At 33.0% G+C, this 20,633-nt stretch overlaps 3 protein-coding genes across 3 annotated transcripts; 2 read left to right on the top strand and 1 right to left on the bottom strand.

The window, feature by feature from the left end:
* The first annotated feature begins 9,073 nt into the window (after positions 1–9,073).
* Positions 9,074–12,401, top strand: LOC108335620 (probable serine/threonine-protein kinase PBL15). The gene is made up of 5 exons (XM_017571650.2): positions 9,074–9,609; positions 10,456–10,591; positions 10,965–11,098; positions 11,210–11,333; positions 11,797–12,401. Exons 1-5 carry the CDS (start codon positions 9,193–9,195, stop codon positions 12,243–12,245), a joined length of 1,260 nt encoding a protein of 419 aa, XP_017427139.1. The 5' UTR covers positions 9,074–9,192; the 3' UTR covers positions 12,246–12,401.
* Positions 12,402–12,983: 582 nt separating this feature from the next.
* LOC108335848 (uncharacterized) lies at positions 12,984–15,017 on the top strand. The gene has a single exon (XM_017572025.2). The coding sequence runs from the start codon at positions 13,350–13,352 to the stop codon at positions 14,811–14,813; it is 1,464 nt and encodes a 487-aa protein (XP_017427514.1). The 5' UTR covers positions 12,984–13,349; the 3' UTR covers positions 14,814–15,017.
* On the bottom strand, positions 14,871–19,762 carry LOC108335847 (protein NUCLEAR FUSION DEFECTIVE 4). Its single transcript, XM_017572024.2, has 3 exons — positions 19,420–19,762; positions 16,011–16,951; positions 14,871–15,849 (listed from the first exon to the last, which is right to left on the bottom strand). Exons 1-3 carry the CDS (start codon positions 19,726–19,728, stop codon positions 15,363–15,365), a joined length of 1,737 nt encoding a protein of 578 aa, XP_017427513.1. The 5' UTR covers positions 19,729–19,762; the 3' UTR covers positions 14,871–15,362.
* Between the last annotated feature and the right edge of the window lie 871 nt (positions 19,763–20,633).

Here is a 20,633-nt window from a genome sequence, read left to right as displayed (position 1 = left end):
TCATTGGTATTGTAAAAGGAACTGTTGAAGAAGATATGCCTGTTGACTTTGTCCACAAAGGACTGTGTTGGACTTTTCAAGAGAAAAATCTATATGCATGAAGAATTGAAATTAGACTTTTATACATAATTATTGGTGAAAGTAAGAAAGGTTAAAAGAGATACTATCTTAATTTCTCTCCTTTTGAAATCCACTTTTTCTAGCTAGTATTGTGATTTTATAGTTAGTCTACGATAAATTTTTAAAATAAATTAAAAATTGCCAGCAATTTTATTCAAATTAAATTGGCTAAATTTTTTTTATAAATTTTAGCATGGACAAAAATAATTTAATCTAATATAAATTCGGTTTATTTAAATTGAATTCATGGTCAACTGTTGTTCGTTAATTTATTTATAAATTCTAAATATTAAATTATATTAAAATATAAAAATTTTAAATATTTTTTATGTTTAAATGTATTTGGATTGTATTATATTTTTGTGATTTTAGATTATATTTAAAGTTTAATACATTTTTATTAAATTTTATTTAAATTTTAATTAAAAAATTTATAATTCTTATTTTGGGATTGAAAAAGAAAACTGTATTTATAAGCTCTAAGTCTATGATATTAATGATTCAAATGTATATATTAATTGTATTTTAACATCAAAAGTATAAATTGACTTTTGTTTATTTTTAATTTTCTTTTTCTTTATAATTATTAAAACGAGACATTTTAAAATTTAAATAATGGTTATAAATAAAATAAAGAAAAAATAGAAAAAAAAGAAAGGAGACATAATATTTTAGTTAACACTCAATTTTGTTTGGAAAATATAAAAAAATGAAAAGAAAGAACATTATGAAGATGTAAACTTCTCCTTGTGTTATGGTATGTCAGACACATCATACCTATTAACTATATTCCACGTCATGAAAAAAAAAGTGCAACACATTGCTGTGACAAATCTACGACCAATTTTGTTTGGATAATGATTAAAAAGAAAGAAAATCCATCACGGAAAAAGAAAAGTACAAAAGCAAAAGATAAACTAGAGCAATGTTCCCTCCCCTCACCTATTTCTCTTCCCATTTTATACATTTATCCTTCATTTATTAAAGTCAAATGAAAATTAATGATGAGTTAATGATTTTGTAACCACCAACAACCCTCCTAACCACCAACAACGTTAAATGTCTATTAATTGTATAAATCCTAAATCTCATCGGTTATCTTACATGCATCCTCTCCCCTCTTCTTATTTTTTTGACTTTCATTATTCACTTCTTCACTTGTACTGTTAAATTGTTTTCTAAGTTTAGAATTGTAAGATTATACAATAGTGGTTGTACCCGTGCTGGTGGTGCTATAAGAGGAAGAAGACAATGCTGGTGGTGCTATGGATGGAGGAGGAAGAAGGCAACGAGAGCTCACGGGGTTAGTATATTATTGAAGTAAACACCTTAATCGTCGTTGGAGATGCGGTTAAGTGTGGCACAGTCCGAATGCCGGTTACACAACGCCGAAATTCGAATTTCAGCTCACCTCAACCGCACTTCGAACTGCGGTTTAGGGGTGCCGCACTTCCAAGTGCGGTTTCACTGTGTGGACTTTTTTTTTACCCAGGCCTACAATTTCACATGCTTGCTTATGATCATTTGATGTTTATTTGCACATTACATTCTAAATCATCTCTCATTTTTGTTGTTCGTTTATTGTGATATTATAGCTTATGCTTGCTTATGATCATTTGATGTTTATTTGCACATTGCATTTTGAATCATGTCTCATTTTTGTTGTTCGTTTATTGTCATATTATGGCTTATAGTATGTTTGAGTATGTTTGGCATCCAGTTTGATTTACATCATGCGAATGTTAGATTGACAATAAGTTGAGAGCAATACGTTTCAAAAAAGACCTAAGCGTAACTGTTTTGTTACCATTTTTTATTTTGGCTTCATATCCAAGACTCCTTTACTTAATGTCTATTAACTTTGAGTATGTTTGAGTATGTTTGGCATACAGTTTGATTTACATCATGTGAATGTTAGATTGACAATAAGTGATAGCAATAAGTTTCAAAAGAGACCTAAGTGTAACTGTTTTGTTACTATTTTTTATCTTGGCTTCATATCCAAGACTCCTTTACCTAATGTTGAGATACCTATTCATATGGCTTTAATCTTTAGATAGCATGCTATTGTCATGTTAGATTAGATATTACAAATACATTTTCATAAGGTTACTCATCATTATATTTCTTACTGGTAAATTTGAAGCAACTAAGCAAGATAATCTTCAACTAATTTTTTTTAAGTAGAGTTAGAAACAAAAGTTCATTTACCAAATTTTGTTAGATTTTTAACATATTAAAGTTATTTTAAACTATATTTATATTAAACTATATGTTAACACATATAACTTTGATTTTGTTATACGTGTTAATGAATTATTATTTCATTTAATTTTTTATTTAGTATTTAGTTTATAAAAATTTTATGTTATATTGTATTGTATCTTTTTTATGTATTAGTTAATAATTTAAGTGTTTGTTTTATGTAATAGTTAATATTTTGTTATGAACTTTTTTTGTTATTCATTTTTCAATGTTTTATACGTGTTAATTATTTGAAGTTATATTTAATTTAGAATAAGTTTAATTTGGTAATTTTTATTTAAATTTTAAATGTTTTCCTTAAATTTTTAATTATTAGTTGTTAAATTTTAATATTGTAATGTTTATTGTAGGTCGTATTTAATTATATAAGATGAATAACTATCTATTTCTCAATTCTCAAATAAATTCTTATTTTATGTCGGAATTTTCTTCTTTTCTAAATGAAGTCGGTGAGGGTAATTACACAAATAAGTTTTCCACTAATCAAATCTTCCCATCACACATCGATTTAATTGAATGGGTTCGAAAGATTGCATTCAACCTTGGGTTTGTTGTCGTGATTATAAGATCTGACACAACAACTAGTGAAGCTGGAAGAAAGACATTCATTGTGTTAGGCTATGAAAGGAGTGGGAAGTATAGGAAGTATAAGCCAGATGTTCAAGCTAGTGTGTCTGGCACAAGAAAATGTGAGTGTCCGTTTAGGTTGAGGGGTAAACCTAAAGGACACGGTTGGGTGTTAAAGGTTATGTGTGACTATCACAACCATGAATTAGTAGAGACTTTGGTTGGCCATCCTTTCGCGGGGAGGTTAAATGTTGTTGAATAATCAATTTTTGTTGACATGACTAAGAGTCAAGTTAAGTCCTCAAATATTCTTTTGACTCTTAAAGAACATAATGAAGATAACGTAACGACGATACAACAAATATATAACGCGAGATACACTTACAAATGATCTTTGAGAGGGTTGAGAACTGAAATGTAGCAATTGATGATGTTGTTAGATAGAAACAAATACATATAGAGAAGTAGATGTTTGGACGATTCAGACATAGTAAGTGACCTGTTTTGGACACATCCCGATTCAGTGAACCTAGTAAATTCATTTAATATCGTCTTCTTAATGGATACGACGTACAAGATAAACAAATATCGTCTTCCGTTGCTTGAGATTATAGGAGTCACATCCACTGGATTGACATTCATAGCCGTCTTTGCATTGCTTTCAAGTGAATGCCAAAATAATTTCACTTGGGCATTGGAAAAGTTCAAAGGATTACTATTGACATTAGAGGACGGTCCACGCATTGTTGTCACTAACAGAGACCTTGCTTTGATAAATGACATTAGCAATGTCTTTCCTGAGACGTATCAGATGCTTTGTACATTCCAATTATGAAGAATGTGAAAGCGAAATGCAAGATGTTAATGGATAATGTTTAGGCATGGGATGTGTTGATGGAAGTGTGGGAAAATGTGATGGATTGTGACGACCAGTCGATGTTTGGTGCTTATGTTCATCGTTTTGAGTATGCCTCTACATCATGACCTCTATTTTTTTATTATGTGAGCAAATGCAACATGCTGGGTATAATGTGTAAGCAAGGAGGTGTCACGTGGACCTCCTGGAAATCCATCATCTTCCTCTTCATCTTCTTCCTTACTATAGTCATCCTGTTGTTGAACATCCTCCTGCTCAACATAGTCGTCCTCATCATATCTCTGCTGTATAATTTCGTCATGCTCCTCATACTCATCCTCATGAATAATATCCCCACGATATTCTTCTACGCGTCTTCTACGAGCAAATGTCGTAGGTCGTCTCCTTTCATCGTGAGATGAAGATGAAGGCTTACCACGAGAAGATGAAGCCTCACCATGAGAAGATGATCCACCGTTCTAACCATTTTTATTAACCAATTATATTATTAACAAATGATATAAAAAAATTATTAATAATAAATATTGAAACAAATAATAAATAATCATAAAATAAAAAATTAATAATAAAATAATGAAGAAAAAAATTAATAACAACAAAAATTACTTAATAAATATTACTTAAATAATTAAAAATTATAACAAAAACATTAAAAATAAAAAATAAATTAGGAAACCAAATAATAACTCAAAAATAAAAAATTTAGCCATAACAATTATTATTTAATTAAATAAATCATTTTAAAAAATTACAGATTAAAAACAAATTAAAAAAACAACTAAAATAAAATTAAACAACAAAATTTACATAATAAATAATATATAACATAATTTTAAGTAAAAAAAAACAACAATTTAAAAAAAATAACAAACAAATCAAAAAATGAAAAGATATTCCAAAAACATATTAAATATTATTTAACCATAAAATATAAGATATAAATAAAATTTACAGAATATATAAATATAAAATATTAAGAAAAAATTATATAAAATATTAACCAAAATAAATTAAAGGGTTAAATATGTTTTTCGTTCCTTAAGTATCACTGATTTTTGGTTTTAGTCCCTACTCAAAACATTGATGGCATTTAGTCTCGTAGTATTAAAACATGTAAAAATAGTCCTTAAAAGTGGACGGCGTCAACTTTTAGTTGATCTGGCAAACGACAATGCTACATCTTCTGCCAGCTTCACTGTTCTCTATCTGCCACGTTGCTTATATCGTGAAAACCCCTATGGCCATCTTCCTGCGAGAGAAATGCCTAACCCAATCTTTTCCTCTGTTCACCTCAAAGCCACCAATAAAGGGGTTAACCTCTAAGCAATAGATATAGAACGAAAACCATAAACACACTCCAACGTTTCCAATCCCAGTGAACAATGAGATAGAAGAATTAACCAATAAAGGGCATGATAAAAAAAAATAAAAAATCAAAGAATGCGCTTTCGTCTTCGACACTCAGGCGCCGGTGAGGGAGCGATTCCGGCGAGAACAGCGGCAGCCAGCTTTGTCGACAGTGGCTGGTTTCATTCGTGGTGGTGGAGACTCGTCACACAGAAGCAACAGTTCTCCTCTCTCACGCGCAGACGAGTCCTGTTGATGATGGGTTTCGCCAGCGACGCCTTGGATTGGGTGGCGACGGCTTCGGCAGCAAGTCGCATCACCGGTGCGACCTTGACTCATGGTCCGAGAGGCGACGACTAGGTGCGGCGTGAATGGCTTGGATGCGCTGTAGAGGGTGAATGCATCTTCCTCTCGCGCGAAGGAGAAGGGGCAAAGTGGTGGTGGTCTGCCGTGAAGGGCGGTGGCTTTTTCGGTGCAAGTACCAACAACACCGTGGACAGCGGCGTGGTGGTTGTTCGAGTGGTGGCTGAGGCGGCAACGTCCATGCGATGACGACCCGTATCTCCGGTAGCACCTCCAATCGGGTTCGAACGACATCATGTGTTGGTGACTTGATCTGGCAGATAGAGAACAGTAAAGCTGGCAGAGGATGTGGCATTCCCGTTTGCCAGATCAACCAAAAGTTGACGCCGTCCATTTTTAAGGATTATTTTTACATGTTTTAATACTACGAGGACTAAATGCCATCAATGTTTTGAGTAGGGACTAAAACCAAAAATCAGTGATACTTAAGGGACGAAAAACATATTTAACCCTAAATTAAATATACTAACATAATATTTCATACATATATTTTTTAAATAAGTTTAATACTATAAATAAATATCAAAAATACAAAATAATAAATAATATAAGGAAATACAATTTATAAATTTAAAACAAATTAAATACAAATTTAATTAAATATAATAAAAGAAAATAAAGTAATAAAATAAACTCTAAAAACGCAACCGCTCATCCACACTTCCAAGTACGACTGCATGCAAAAGCGTCGAACACTAACCGCAGGTCCAACTGCGATGACCCATCAACCGCAGCTCCAAGTGCAGTTCCCATCCCTCCCAGCCGCACTTCCATGTGCGGCGGGGCCTGATCCGCAATTCCAAGCGCGGTTAAGGTCCCAATTTTTCCATTATCCTAGATCAACGCAGATCAAAAACGAAACAAAGAGATAAAAAACGAAACAAGCACAGATCAACGCGTATCAAAGACATATTCTATAATAACAATAGATCTAGCATTTTATCAAACTCAAGGCATCATATACTCTGTTATATCATACAATGACTTTAAGGAAATCTGAAAAAAAAAAATCCAACCTAGACACCTAAAGCTTATAGTGAACTGTTTGAGGAGAAGAAGATTTACACTGTTGCACTAAACATCACACAACCACCAAATCAAATAGTAAGGGAGGAAGTGAGGATCACTCCACCAGAAGAACATAAAAACAAATGAAGTTGGTGATGAGGGAAGAGAGGACGACAACCAGTACAGAGGAAAAAAAATGTAAGCTTGATATGAAATGCGGCAAGGAGACAAGGAGGAGGAAGGGAGGAGAAAGGACTGTAGGTTTAGGATTCTGAAATGCGTAAGGCAGAGGAGGGTTGATGCTTATTTTATCATTGAATGAGTCAACTGTTTTGAAAGAAAAAGATTCTTTCTGACAAGGGTACAATTGTAAATAAAAAAAGAAGGGAAGTGCAAGGTAAAATGAGTAAGGTGTAGTGAGAACCTCTCTGATAAACTATTACCAACTTGGCATAATAAACTTTATCTTTAATATTTTGATTTATCGAGATAAAATTGAGTGTTATCACATTTAAAAAGTAAGATTCCTTTTTCTTCATGTGTTTTTTCTTTTCTTGTTTTTTAAAATTTTTAAAATTTTATTTATTTATTTGTGAATTTGAATTTGAATTTGATTTTTTGAAAATTTAATTTTGATAATAATAAAATGGACAAAAAATTAAGTATGTAATTTTTATTTTGACCTTTAAATCAGCAATTGTGCAAATTTAATCTTTAAAATGTCATGATGAATGTAATTTTAGTTCTTATTGACACGTTAATGCATTGTGAGTGACAACATAACCTATTCATCGTTCTAACTTATAATTTGTCACTAAGTCTCATGTCATCAATTAGATGTAAACAAATACATTTTTTTTAGAAAATGGACTATAAACTATTAAAAGAATTAAAATTCCAATAATTTTCAAATGTGGGTTTGTTTAGAGAGTAAAATAACACCATCATAAAACTATAAGATTAAAAAGTTGATTTAAGTTTTTTTCAAGGGTATAATTTTCTTAATTATACCTTACAAATACCAAAGACCAACAAATTGAGTTAGTGTTACTTCTAGATTAACATGTGGTATTATATTAAATTCAAAGCTCATAATTTTGCTGATAACATGTGTTTAACTCTTTTGTTGGAAAGGGAGGGTGCTATCTTTTATTGTGCAACTCCCGTTTATATCATAATTAACAAAAGAAAGATGAACTAAAATTTAGTAAAAGTTTTAAAAATAAATTCACATGTTAAATTTATATAAATACAATGATATGTTAACATCGGTTTTTCAACAATATTTTAATACAGTACATATGTTATTTTTTCGTTAAATTTGAAATACATCAATATAATAATAAATAAATAAATAATAAATCAGTATAAAAATAACATGTATATTTTGTCAAAAAGTTATAAAAAAGTGTAAAAATATGTATATATTTTTTTATATAAACAGAAAAAATCAGTTTCTTAACTATATACAAACACATACATAACGCATCTGGTTGCATAGAAAATCATCGTTTTTGTGATTAATTGTATAAACACAAAGCAACATTGAAAGTGATTCAAATGATATGACCAAGTTTTCAAAGTTTTACAAAATTGACATCAGACTGATGAATGATTTAACTTTTTATCTGGTAGTTGAAATTGGTGGTGATGAGTACGTAGCATATATACTTATGTGTATACCTCATTCACTACCTAGTTTTCTGTTTACTATAATATTGACTTTTTGGACCAGCTTGTCGAATACCTTATCCAGCACTTCAACATGCAACTGCTCCTCTTCACATTAATTCTTGTATTTCTGAATGAAGACACAAATTGATGTCATTCCCTTCGTCACACTGTTCTCATTTATACGTTACTTAGGTTACCAAATCATTATATATACTCTATTCAATTACATTCATTAACTTTTCTTAATCACACCTGTTAACATAAATTATGCATCAAACTTAATGTTCTCCTCATGGAACAGATAAGCTTCTATTATCTGAATTATTATACACCATAATTAAATGAATCCTTATGCCACCTAGCTATGATTATAGTAACTAGTGACTATTGTAATTAATTACCATATATCCAAGATATTATATATGTTTTAGATTTTATCGACAATTATAGTTAAAATTAATCCCGCACATTTGAGGTTTTGTCTGTTTAAAAATTTTAAAACTTCCTCACGATCTTGTTTTAAAAAAACATTTCAAAGAGTATAAAAAAGAAAAAAGTATTTAAATGGTCTTACCAAAATATATATATATATATATATATATATATATATATATATATATATATACTTGTTACATTACTCGAAACAATTAAGGAAAGGAAAAGGAAGGTGTGTGGCGTGGACCTATATAGTAATACTACGTACAAAAAGACATTGGTGTATTGTGCATGAAGACACGACATAGATGACAAATTAGAGAACAAAACAACTTACACATAAGTAAACAAACATATGGAAACAAATAATAATGTCTGCAAAAATTACCAGAGTGGTTAGAGCAGTTGAAGAAAGAATATCTTTTCCTAAGTCTCCATCAAATGTAGGAAAACTTTACCATATATTGTACAATATTCTTGGTACTTATATTTTGCAGAACATCAGAATTCTTTCTCACAAGACCTTAACTTAGGAAATGAAGGAACCATCAAAGGCATGGAGACCCTTCACTGCAAATTGCTGCTCCACAGAGGACCAAACCGTGTTCAAGAACTTCAGCAGGTGCAAGCCTTCACGTTCTGACTTGTCAAAGAACATTGCTCCTTTGCCATCGTTCAGGAGGCTCTCCTTCTCTGATCTCAGTCGTTCCTCGTCTGTGCGAATCAATGAGGATCTTGCACAGTCTTTTGGGTCGGATTTGTTTGATTTTCAGCTGAGTGAGCTGCGTGCCATAACTCAGAATTTCAGCAGCAACTTCTTGCTGGGAGAAGGAGGGTTTGGAACTGTGCATAAGGGCTACGTAGATGATCATCTCAGGCTTGGTTTGAAGGCACAACCTGTTGCTGTCAAGCTTCTTGACATTGAAGGCTTGCAAGGACACCGTGAATGGCTGGTGAGTATCACATTTATTCTTCATTAACTATTATATTATGTTTTTACAGGAATTCTTTTCACTCTTAAACTTAATTCATTACTATTCCTTAACCTATTCTAAAAATGAATTAATAAAGTTCATTACTGAATCATATTTAACCCACCACTATTGTATAATTATCTTAAACACCATTCTTCAATTACAAGTTTATTTTTTAGTGGTGTTTCATCTTTTCTTTCACCAGATTCAATTTGAATATTAACTCGCTTGAGGAAAAAAGAAACCTTTAATATATTCATGTAATTAAATTTACTAGTCATTATCAGGGTCGTTTAATTTTGGTGGTGTAGTTGTTGGAATCAGAATCTTGGCTATTTATTTTTAGGAATGAGTGTGATGCAACTAGTGGGAGTTGACTAAACCCATCATCAACTCATTTGATTGGGCATCCAAAGAGAAAAGTCAGGGAATTTTACACTAGCTTACAAGACTTTAGCATTGTCCTGCACTATTATTATATCATTTTTGTGTTCATATTTTATTATTTTGATTCTTGAAGGATGGATGCAAGTCAATCGCTTATAGTACAAGAAAAGTTAATTAAATTAGTATATATGCTGTAATGTATAATAGTCTGCAATGACCTTTATTTATTATATCTGAGAGAAACTAGAGTAAAGAAACAAGGATGATCCTATTAGATGTCAGAAATGCATGGGACAATTTTATTATGTTCTTTGTTTTTATTTTTAATTTATCAAATTTCCATCAATAGTGAAAAGAAATGAACTGTTTTGTATTTATTTTTATATTGAAATTTGGGGAATGAACCACGTATAAATGAATAATTGCATTGGATTGCAGGCAGAAGTGATTTTTCTTGGGCAGCTAAGACACCCCAATTTGGTTAAGTTGATTGGGTATTGTTGTGAAGATGAAGAACGATTACTTGTCTATGAATTCATGCCACGAGGAAGTTTGGAGAATCACCTCTTCAGAAGTATGCATCAAAATCCTTGTACATTTTTAACTTGTTTGATCTTCACTTGTTACTATTTTCTGTGTTCTAAAACAGTTTACTTGGCAAACAATTTATCATCCAAATTCTGTTAAATTATGAAAATTGTTTCCAATGCAAGTATTTAAAAAAACAAAACTACAGAAACAACTGGGAGATGTTTTTTAATCTCTTCAAGTCCTCTCTGTTCTTATGCTGAAGAGACAAATTCTTAGAAAACAGAAATGTGTTCATTTCATATGACAGAATACTTGCAATTGTGTTGAGGTAACAAAGAAATTTGAGAAAGTAGAAATTTGTTTCTAACATTAAACAAACAATGAGTTACTCAGTTACTCAGTGCATGTAATTGCAGGGCTAACATCAATTCCATGGGGGACAAGATTAAAAATTGCAATAGGAGCTGCTAAAGGCCTTTCCTTCTTGCATGGAGCTGAGAAGCCAGTCATTTATAGAGACTTCAAGACTTCCAATGTTTTGCTTGATTCAGTACGTGATCAACTACCGATCATTCTCTTTGTTATTGATTAAAACTGTAAAATAACACAACAAACTAAATCCAATGAGTTTTTATGCATCATCTGATTCTGTTTAAAATAGGAGTTCACAGCAAAATTGTCAGATTTTGGACTTGCTAAAATGGGGCCAGAGGGATCCAACACACATGTTTCAACCAGAGTAATGGGCACTTATGGATATGCAGCACCAGAATACATCTCAACAGGTAGGACTAATAAATCTAATCTGTACCTATTTTCTGGCATGCTTATTACTTCCATAAGGAGGAAAAAAAAGGAATTCAACTAATAACTGATTTCAATTGGGGATAAATTATTATATGATTTACAATCATGACCAATCTCCATATGGCATGTTGATAATTCTTTTTGGAAAATTGAAAATGTTTGTCACTTAAAAATCTGTGGGATAAATCAGTCCTATTACATGTTCATTATTTTTAAGAAAATTAGTTTTAAGATGAGGTTTGCATACACTTTTATATTGTTTATCTCTAATCGATGTAAAATCTCCAACAATTCTTTACATAGTTTGACATTTGCCTTTTGTTGATGAGAACTAAGTTTCATGTGGAGATTGGTCAAACTATGTGGAACCAACCATGTAATAGTTTATTATCAAATTTGGTATGTTTTGCAGATTTTAATGTAACATATGATTATTTACAGGGCATTTAACAACCAAAAGTGATGTCTACAGCTTTGGGGTAGTCCTGCTAGAACTGCTGACAGGAAGAAGAGCAACGGACAAAACAAGACCAAAGACTGAGCAAAACCTTGTGGATTGGTCAAAACCTTACTTGAGTAGCAGTAGGAGGTTGAGGTACATTGTCGATCCAAGGCTTGCAGGCCAATATTCTGTGAAGGGTGCAAAGGAAATTGCCCGTTTGGCATTGCAATGCATAAGTTTGAATCCTAAAGACAGACCAAGAATGCCAATGATTGTTGAAACTCTTGAAGGCTTACAACAGTACAAGGACATGGCTGTTACCAGCGGACACTGGCCAGTGTCACAAAAATCTACTAGGAATAAAGTCTCCAACAATAAGACGAATGCCAACACTAGAGCCGGTGCAAACCACAAGCAACCATCACCAGTTCTGAGCAAAAAAACTTGATTGCTACCTTTTAGAAGATTGCTTTTTAATGAAGTATCATGTGGTGTAAGAGTAATTATCAAGCCACCCTATATATATGTAATTAAATGTATAAAACATAAATGCAATATATATTGAGTGTAGATTGAAATCTTCCTTTGACAGTTCAGATTTCTTCTCGCCCATCACAATGAATATCAGCTAGCTTTTTAAATCAACTGACAACATAACTAATTTCTTCAAGTTAAAGCTTTTCCATGTGATTTACAGATCAAGGGAGATTCCAAGAGCATGTAAATGTTATATACTCAATGTTATATGCAATGCTTGAGAAGAAGAACCACCAAGCCAGAAAGACGAGTAAATTTTCAAATGTTTTAGGACTGGACAAATCCTACAATTACGTCACATGATTTGACTAGCATTAATATATTCCAAAATTGGAGAGAAGGGACCAAATTATGTACGCAAATTGCAATAACCCCATCAGGCTCAGCGGCTCTCCAGGAAGCACATGTCAGAAATCTAATATAAAAATAGGCTTCTTTACAGAGTTGAGAGTGATAATGATAGAAAGTTAAAATGATCATGATAATTATAAGCGTGTAACAACTTCTATGACACAGGATCCACCCCACTTTTTTACTAGGATATGCTATTCAAGTGATGTAGAAAAAATAATGTGTGAATTTCTTAAGCTAGCTACTCTGCTTCAGTTTGTTTGGCATCAGAACATGAAAAGTTCTAAATTACAATAAGAACACGTTGTAAATTTATAATTAATCACAAGTTGTGGTTTCCTTCTTTCTACATAAGATAAAACTTAACCAGGAATTCAGCATGTTAATAATGACTCTAAATTTCTCTCAAGTCCATTCTGGCATGAGTGTGGATGTTAAATAAGGTTCTTGATTCGGAAACCTACGAAACCTCGGCCACGTGAATCCCCTTTTTTCCCTCTAAAGGGGCGTGAGAAATGCAATTAAAGTAAAATCTAACTAAAAGGTTTATTGCATGCCTACCTCCCCCACCCCATAGATAGTTCCCACCTTCCACCTCATAGACCACAGTATTCAAAACATAAAAACAAAATCTATGTCCAAATTTTCAGAATTCCTTTAACAAATGGCCTTCAACAACAAATCCAAGAAGTCCAGTTCCCCTTCTAATTTTACTTTCTGTGTCACCCTTTTCTTTCTTGTTCTCTTCACCATACCAACATTTTTCCTCCTCCACACACCCATCACATGCACCACCCTATCCAAAACCTGGTCAGGTGATCTTCTTTTAGCCGAATTTGCATGGAACAAACTCCCATTTCTGGAACAGAACCCTTCACCCGTAGCTCTCAAAATCGCTGTCTTCTCTAGAAAATGGCCTATTGGAACCACTCCTGGTGGCATGGAGCGCCATGCATACACACTTCACACTGCTCTAGCTCAGCGGGGCCACAAGGTTCATATATTCACCTCTCCTCCACAAGAAGAAACCACTTCGACCTTTTGTTCAGACACAACAAATCACCAAGAAGATGTTAATGCTCCTTCTTCACCCTTCATCCATTGCCATGAAGGGGAGCCAGGCAAGTGGCGCTACAATAAAGCATGGGAACAGTTTCTGGAACAAAACCAGAAAGAACCCTTCGATGTTGTTCACTCAGAAAGTGTAGCACTTCCTCACTGGCTCGCTCGCGACCTTCCAAACCTTGCAGTTTCGTGGCATGGCATAGCACTTGAGAGTTTGCAATCTAGCCTTTTCCAAGACTTAGCTCGTAGAACTGATGAACCTAAATCCCCGGATTTTGACAAAGGCTTATACGGGGTTCTCCCTAAGCTTCTAAATGAGATAAGGTTCTTCAGAAACTATGCACACCATGTTGCTATAAGTGATAGTTGTGGTGAAATGTTAAGAGATGTGTACCAAATCCCCAGCAGAAGAGTGCATGTGATTCTCAATGGAGTTGATGAGGGTGACTTCAGAGAAGATGTGGAATTGGGAAACGAATTTAGAACAAAAATTGGCATTCCAAGCAATGCTAGATTAGTGCTTGGTGTCGCTGGAAGATTAGTTAGGGACAAAGGCCACCCTCTCCTTCATGAAGCATACTCTAGGCTAATAACAAAACATCCTAATGTGTATTTGATTGTAGCTGGCTCAGGACCATGGGAGAATCGATATAGGGATTTAGGAAATCAAGTTCTTGTTCTTGGATCCCTGAGTCTTTCCATGCTACGAGCATTCTACAATGCCATTGACATTTTTGTCAATCCTACACTTAGGCCACAAGGCCTTGATCTTACTCTGATGGAAGCCATGATGAGTGGGAAACCCCTTTTGGCATCAAGATTTCCAAGCATCAAAGGTAGTGTTGTGGTGGATGATGAATTTGGCTTTATGTTCTCTCCCAACGTGGAATCCCTCATGGAGGCACTTGAAGCAGTGGTGAAGGAAGGAAAGGCAAGGCTTGCAAGGAGGGGAAAGGCATGCCGTGAATATGCAATTTCTATGTTTACAGCAACAAAGATGGCGTTGGCCTATGAGAGACTATTCCTGTGCATAAAAGAAGATAAATTTTGTAACTATCATTGAGGTGTAATCTTTTTCTTTCCATCATTGCCTTATCTGCTTATGTTGTTCAGACATCAGTAACAAAAAAATTTAATATTTGTCAATTTGAGATATTGTTTTGGTGATTAAAATTTCCTGTATCACTTCATCCGCGTTGTGGTTTGGAAGACCATATTCTATATATGATTATAATGTTACAGTGAACTTTTTACCTACCTGTACACGATATTACAGTAGGCTTAAAAAGGGAGCTATATATACTTTCTGATAATCAAGTCAGAAGGAAAAGTCGCAGGTACTTGTCTGGTTTGAAGAGTCTGTCTTTGTTTCAAACCTTCAATCATTAGTAGTTGGCGTATCAGAGGAACTATGCAAGAACATAATTATGCCCCCAAGGATACTATGAACTTCCAAAGCACAATCACCACGAGGTTGAGTCAGCTAAATGAAGTTACTCACTGTGACTGAATTGGTCTGAATCACAGTTCAACAAAACCCTTTAACCAAGAGGGCACCATAGGATTTGCCATCAACAATTCTATGATTTCCACCTTTCACCGGTGTAATATGCTAAGACACAAGTGACTGCGCCGAAATCCTCGAACGATGTCTCTCAAAATGATCATAGGCGTGTTTGGTTCTCAAGAACAACAGCACACTAGAAGCTAGTCCTAGTACAGATATTCCTCCCCACCACACAAATGTCCAGAAGTAGCACTTCCTTCCCATGCACACCAGTGTGTCACCCATAAAGTCACCTGTTGTGACTGAGTAAGCATTGGCATCGTAGATCGCTGCAGCCAGAAAACCATACAGAAGAGACCCAATTGGAATGTTCGTTATAAGAATGTTGTGATTGACACTCACACTGTTGGGTCCAAATAGTTCCGATGTAACTGCCACTGCTGCTGCGAAGATGAAACCGGAACTCAGACCAATCAGTGCAGTGCTAACTTTAAGTGCAGCTTCACTGTCTGATACAGCAAGCAATATAAATGCAACTGGGGTTGGGAAAAGCCCAATGGCTAGCCATCCGGTTCTTGCAAAGTAGAATTTGCTGCATTTTGGAAAAAATACTATCATCATAACTGCTACAAATTTATATTACATAAAAATATTCACTACTTAATAAAGAGAATGCTAACAAAGTATGTATTCAGAGAAAGAGTTCACCCAAAACATGATAGATACGATAGATAATGGTGAGAAAACACTTACTTTCGAATGTAGTCTGGTACAGCTGAAAGCAAGCGACCAAAGAAAGAAAATGATGAGTATAGCGTGACAAGGGTAGATATACTTGAACTCAGGCCTAAAGATTGAGCTATCTGTCCCAGATTGTTGCTGTAGACAAGACCAATTGTGCCACCACAGAAGTATGCAATATAATAGAGCCAGAAATCCACCCTCTGGACTACCTCTGCAGCGGTGTGCTCTTCTCCTAGCATTGTCAACTGATCCTGACCAAGCACCTTGTCACAGCCCACGTCACTGGTTTTTGCCCTCTGACCTCCATGCACGGATCCATTCTCACCCAACAGGCCGTGATCATCTCCATTGCTGAGATTGAGAGCACTGTTCTGACGGGTGAGGAGTTCTTTATGAAGCTCAAGATCATCAACATGAACAAGAATGAAGCCAGAGCCTTCCACCTGAAAGCTGGAATGGATGGCATTGTGAAACCAACCTCGAGCATAGATGGTGCCAGGGATGCATAGTGGGGATACGAGGAGAAAAATGGCCCCACCAAAGTAGATCCTCGATGTGGCTTCGTCAGAAGTTGATGAGGCAAAGAGGAGGAGGTAAATGCCAGTGAAAATGGCGAGAAAGTTTAGTACTAGAAATATCACTGAGTTTCTGCGAGCAGCATCTGCAGATCTAGAGAGAGAGTCTAAAGGAGGTTGGAGAAGAATTGGGATTAGTGCTGCAAGGGAAGTGAGAAGAGGCACAACGGCATTCAAGAGAAGGTAGAGTGAATCAGATGAAGGGTCTATTGAATTGGCAGCAAGTGTGTAGAGTGCAGCACTCACGCCATTGAAACTCACTGTGAGAGACAATGCAAGGGGTCTGTTCACTGGAAAATTCCTAATGCAGAGAACAAAGCAAACTGTGTTGAACCAACAGATGCTACAGCCACTCAACAAACTCAGAAGAAAGAACTGCCACACACAAAGCAAATAGCTAATTAACCTGACCAAATATCAATACAAGCAACTTTCTGTATAGTAACATCACAACTTTACAATTTCGTGAGGTTTAATGTTCCTTTGTAATTGATCAACAATAGTTTGGTTAAAGAAAATTTCCAAAGTTGTTTTCATTTCTCGTTTATGTGAGTAATTTCTTGTGCAGGTATATATGTTCCACTAACATATTTTCACACCCTTTATCTTAGTATTTGATAATCTTATTTTAGTAGTATAACAATATAGATACGAATAAATAGTGTTATTATCATAAGTAATGTAAAATCGTTATCATTGTACAGGAGAAAGAGATTGTAAAAGCATCATTTTTGTAATATTTTCTGGTGTGTGGTACATGCAGACGAAGTGGCGTCCAGAAAAGCACCACGTCAAACGGGTATGATTTAAAGTTTTGGCCATTGGGACCAGCAGAACGGGCGGAGTTACAGTTGAGAAGTTGTGAAATGAAAGGACGTGTTTGGAAAAGACGACCACAAAACACAACTAAACATAACAACGATAATATAAAAGATTCATGGAGACAAATATGATAGCTTCTGTCCTTTTCAGAAAGAAATATGTGGTCCGTTCAAAGTTGTTCTTTGTGAAGTCCATTCAAAACTATGACGAACCTTTCAAACTTGCCAAAACTACAATCTCTATTAGACGTTTCCTTGGGAAATGAGTGTTTTGTACTGTAGTGATAAAAATCGTTCCAGCAGATTCCTGGTAGGTACCCTTCAACAAGTTTCATTAATTTTTATGTAAGTTACTATTCATTAAAATCGGTCATTGATGATAATAGTTAGCGTTAATTAGTAAAAGACAACATAGGATTTGAACACAATTTATTGTGATGTGTGAAAATAGAGAAAAAAAGGGATAGAAGATAGAAAAGCGAAGGTTTGGTGGCATGAGAAGGGACCCCAGAAGAGTTATTGAAGTGTATGGACGTAAGGAAGGTGAGCACCACAAGGCCATCATCCATAACAAAATGCTACTTGTCAGTCAAGGCCATAACTCTAATTCTCTCCATGCCAAGAATTCAAAGATCGTTACTTGTTTTTTGACTGCTAAAAAATACATTTTCAAAATAGTATTTTTTTTCTTTAATTTTGTTTTTCTCAGGTAACACTGTTGCCAAAAGATTATAGATAGCATATTTATAACCAAATTCTTCATTTTTAAAAACTGAATTCTTACTTTATTTTTTTTGAAAATGAGGTTTGAGAAATTTTAAAAGTTAAAATTAGAATACTTAAAATAGTTAATAGTTTGCAATATTAATAGTATTTGAAATTTATTTTTACAATAATTTAAGTAAATTTTAAAATGAAATTAATATTGACATTCTGTTTATAATTAAAAAAAAATCAAATTACTTAATAATTGCATTGTGTTTATAATTAAATCTATTTATTTACTTAATTATTTAACATATACATATTTAAGATATTAAATTTATTGTAATATCTTGTATCTAGTAATTAATTGAGGTAGGATATATATTTTTTAAGTGTAATAAATGTTTTAAAAATCCAACAAATAGATTTAGTTTTGGTTTAATGATATTTGTAAAATATTTCATAGAAGTAAAATAATAAAGAATGTTTACAAAATATTTTAATGAATTAAATATTATTAATTTAATTATGTAATATAAGCAATTATATATTAAATTAAGTTGTAATGTGTTTTTAATAAGATGACATGTTACAATTATTACTTTTAAGCACTACAGTAATTTTGAAAAATATAATATTTTAAGTTGTAATAAAAAAGTTTAGTTGAAAATAAAAATTGGAAATTTAAGTTATAATTTGAATTGATGGTTTAATTTGATGCTGTAAATATCTATGAAAACCTTTTGAATATGACAACCATTATCTCTCAACATTGAAATAAATTTAAAATAAATATTAAAAACGTAAATATTATTTATTAAAATAATAAGCATCAATTCATATTAAGAAACCAATAAATAACAAATACGAAGTCCATAAATAAATTCATTAATAATAAAAAACATATTAATCATTTAATTAATATTGGTCAATTTAGTTTAATAGTTTATATACAATTATTATTAAATAAATAATTTTAAAAAAAATCTCACGGCTTTAGTTTGAAAAGAAAAACTAAAATCAAGTTAGAAACGAAAGTTGGATTATTTAAAAGTCGAAGTCTGACCCTAATGAATAAATAGTATTATGTAGATAAATATTTTGAACAATAGATAGAAGTAAATTTTGTTTACCCCAATTGGGAAAAAAATATTCGTTTTTTGTTTAATGGGAGGGAAGTCTATGAAAACCTTGGAATAAGGCAAAATAATGTATAGACATTAGGTCATAGGATGTTGATGAAAAGAAAGAAAAATAGAAGCATATTTGTTGTATGCATGAAGGTGAGGGAAAAGCAAAGAGGGAAAAAGAGAAAACCAGGTAATAAGGCAAGGCGATGAGATTTTTGATGGCGAGCCACTGTAGGCCGTAGCCGAGGAGTCCCATGGCGGAGGCGATGAAGATGACGACGGAGAGCGGGAGACGAGAGAGGGCGAGGCCGGAGGACCAGCCGAAGACTTTGCCCATGTCATTGGCCGTGGCCAGGTAGTTGAGTTTGATCTGAGAGATGTTGAGAAGGGATTTGAGGGAAGAGGAGTAGTCGGAGAAGTCGAAGTTTGTACCGGTGAAGGCCTGAATCCAGATGGTCGCCACCAGGACCATCCACTTCCTAGATTGTCCGGTCATCGTCGTCACAACGTAAGACTATGTTTGTTTGTGTGCAATTGCTCTCTTATATAGGAACCGCTCCGCCACACAAATAATCATCAACACAAAAACTAAATCCCTTTCCAATTCCCTGTAAACATAGTTAACTAATTAGTTAATTAATTAATTAATTAATTAATTCTCTCCCAATAACTGCTGCTCTTCATTCAAATAGTTCATTCTAGTTATAGTTACTAATAGAGCAACTGTGTAGTTATTTTCAAGCAGTTACATATTTAGTCCAATTATTTATTTTATTAAATAAGGATTTTTTTAATTTGTTAAATGATAGAATTTTTAACTAAACAGTCATTTAAAACAGTTATAAGAATGTTTTTTTATAATGATATAGATACATACAAAAAATAAACTCGTAGAAATTTTTAATTAAAAAAAATTGTTTCAATACGTCTGAAGAATATCCAAATTAAGAGAATAGGTGTATCAATATTGGTATTATTCAAATTTTGAAATGGGAGAGGAAAATATATAAATTAAGCGAATAGTCTTTATAGTCATTTTTACTTTAAATTACTAAATTATTTTTAATTTATTTAATATTTTATTTTAAAACTTCATTTGAAATTGTTTTATGTTATTTGACATTTAAAAAAAAATATGTTGTTTTAAATTATTATTCAGTTTTCTTTGATTTGACTAGCAAAAATACATATTTTAGCGCGCGCCCACTATTTTTATAGTAATAAAAAATTATTAAACTATAAAGATTTTTTATTACAGATAATTGTATAAATAAATAGTTTATATAATTTTTATTTTAAATGAATTCTTATAATAAATAAATATTTGAATTAAAAAAGTAATTATTAAAAAGATAAAATTATAAAATAATCTTGTTATTATATTATTTAAATTTAAAAAGG

The sequence above is a fragment of the Vigna angularis genome, chromosome 10, assembly GCF_016808095.1.
Source record: "Vigna angularis cultivar LongXiaoDou No.4 chromosome 10, ASM1680809v1, whole genome shotgun sequence".
NCBI lineage: Eukaryota > Viridiplantae > Streptophyta > Magnoliopsida > Fabales > Fabaceae > Vigna > Vigna angularis.
Note: the sequence above shows the minus strand (reverse complement) of the source record. Positions and strands in the feature narration are given on the sequence as shown.

Excerpts from the sequence above, each read along its gene's own strand:
- LOC108335620 (XM_017571650.2), top strand. The coding sequence starts at position 9,193 with ATGAAGGAACCATCAAAGGCATGGAGACCCTTCACTGCAAATTGCTGC. Across the intron at positions 9,610-10,455 it reads AAGGACACCGTGAATGGCTG|GCAGAAGTGATTTTTCTTGG; the intron begins GTGAGTATCACA and ends ATTGGATTGCAG. Across the intron at positions 11,099-11,209 it reads CCAATGTTTTGCTTGATTCA|GAGTTCACAGCAAAATTGTC; the intron begins GTACGTGATCAA and ends TGTTTAAAATAG.
- LOC108335848 (XM_017572025.2), top strand. The coding sequence starts at position 13,350 with ATGGCCTTCAACAACAAATCCAAGAAGTCCAGTTCCCCTTCTAATTTT.
- LOC108335847 (XM_017572024.2), bottom strand. The coding sequence starts at position 19,728 with ATGACCGGACAATCTAGGAAGTGGATGGTCCTGGTGGCGACCATCTGG. Across the intron at positions 16,952-19,419 it reads TCGCCTTGCCTTATTACCTG|TTCTTTCTTCTGAGTTTGTT; the intron begins GTTTTCTCTTTT and ends TGTGTGTGGCAG. Across the intron at positions 15,850-16,010 it reads GTACCAGACTACATTCGAAA|CAAATTCTACTTTGCAAGAA; the intron begins GTAAGTGTTTTC and ends TCCAAAATGCAG.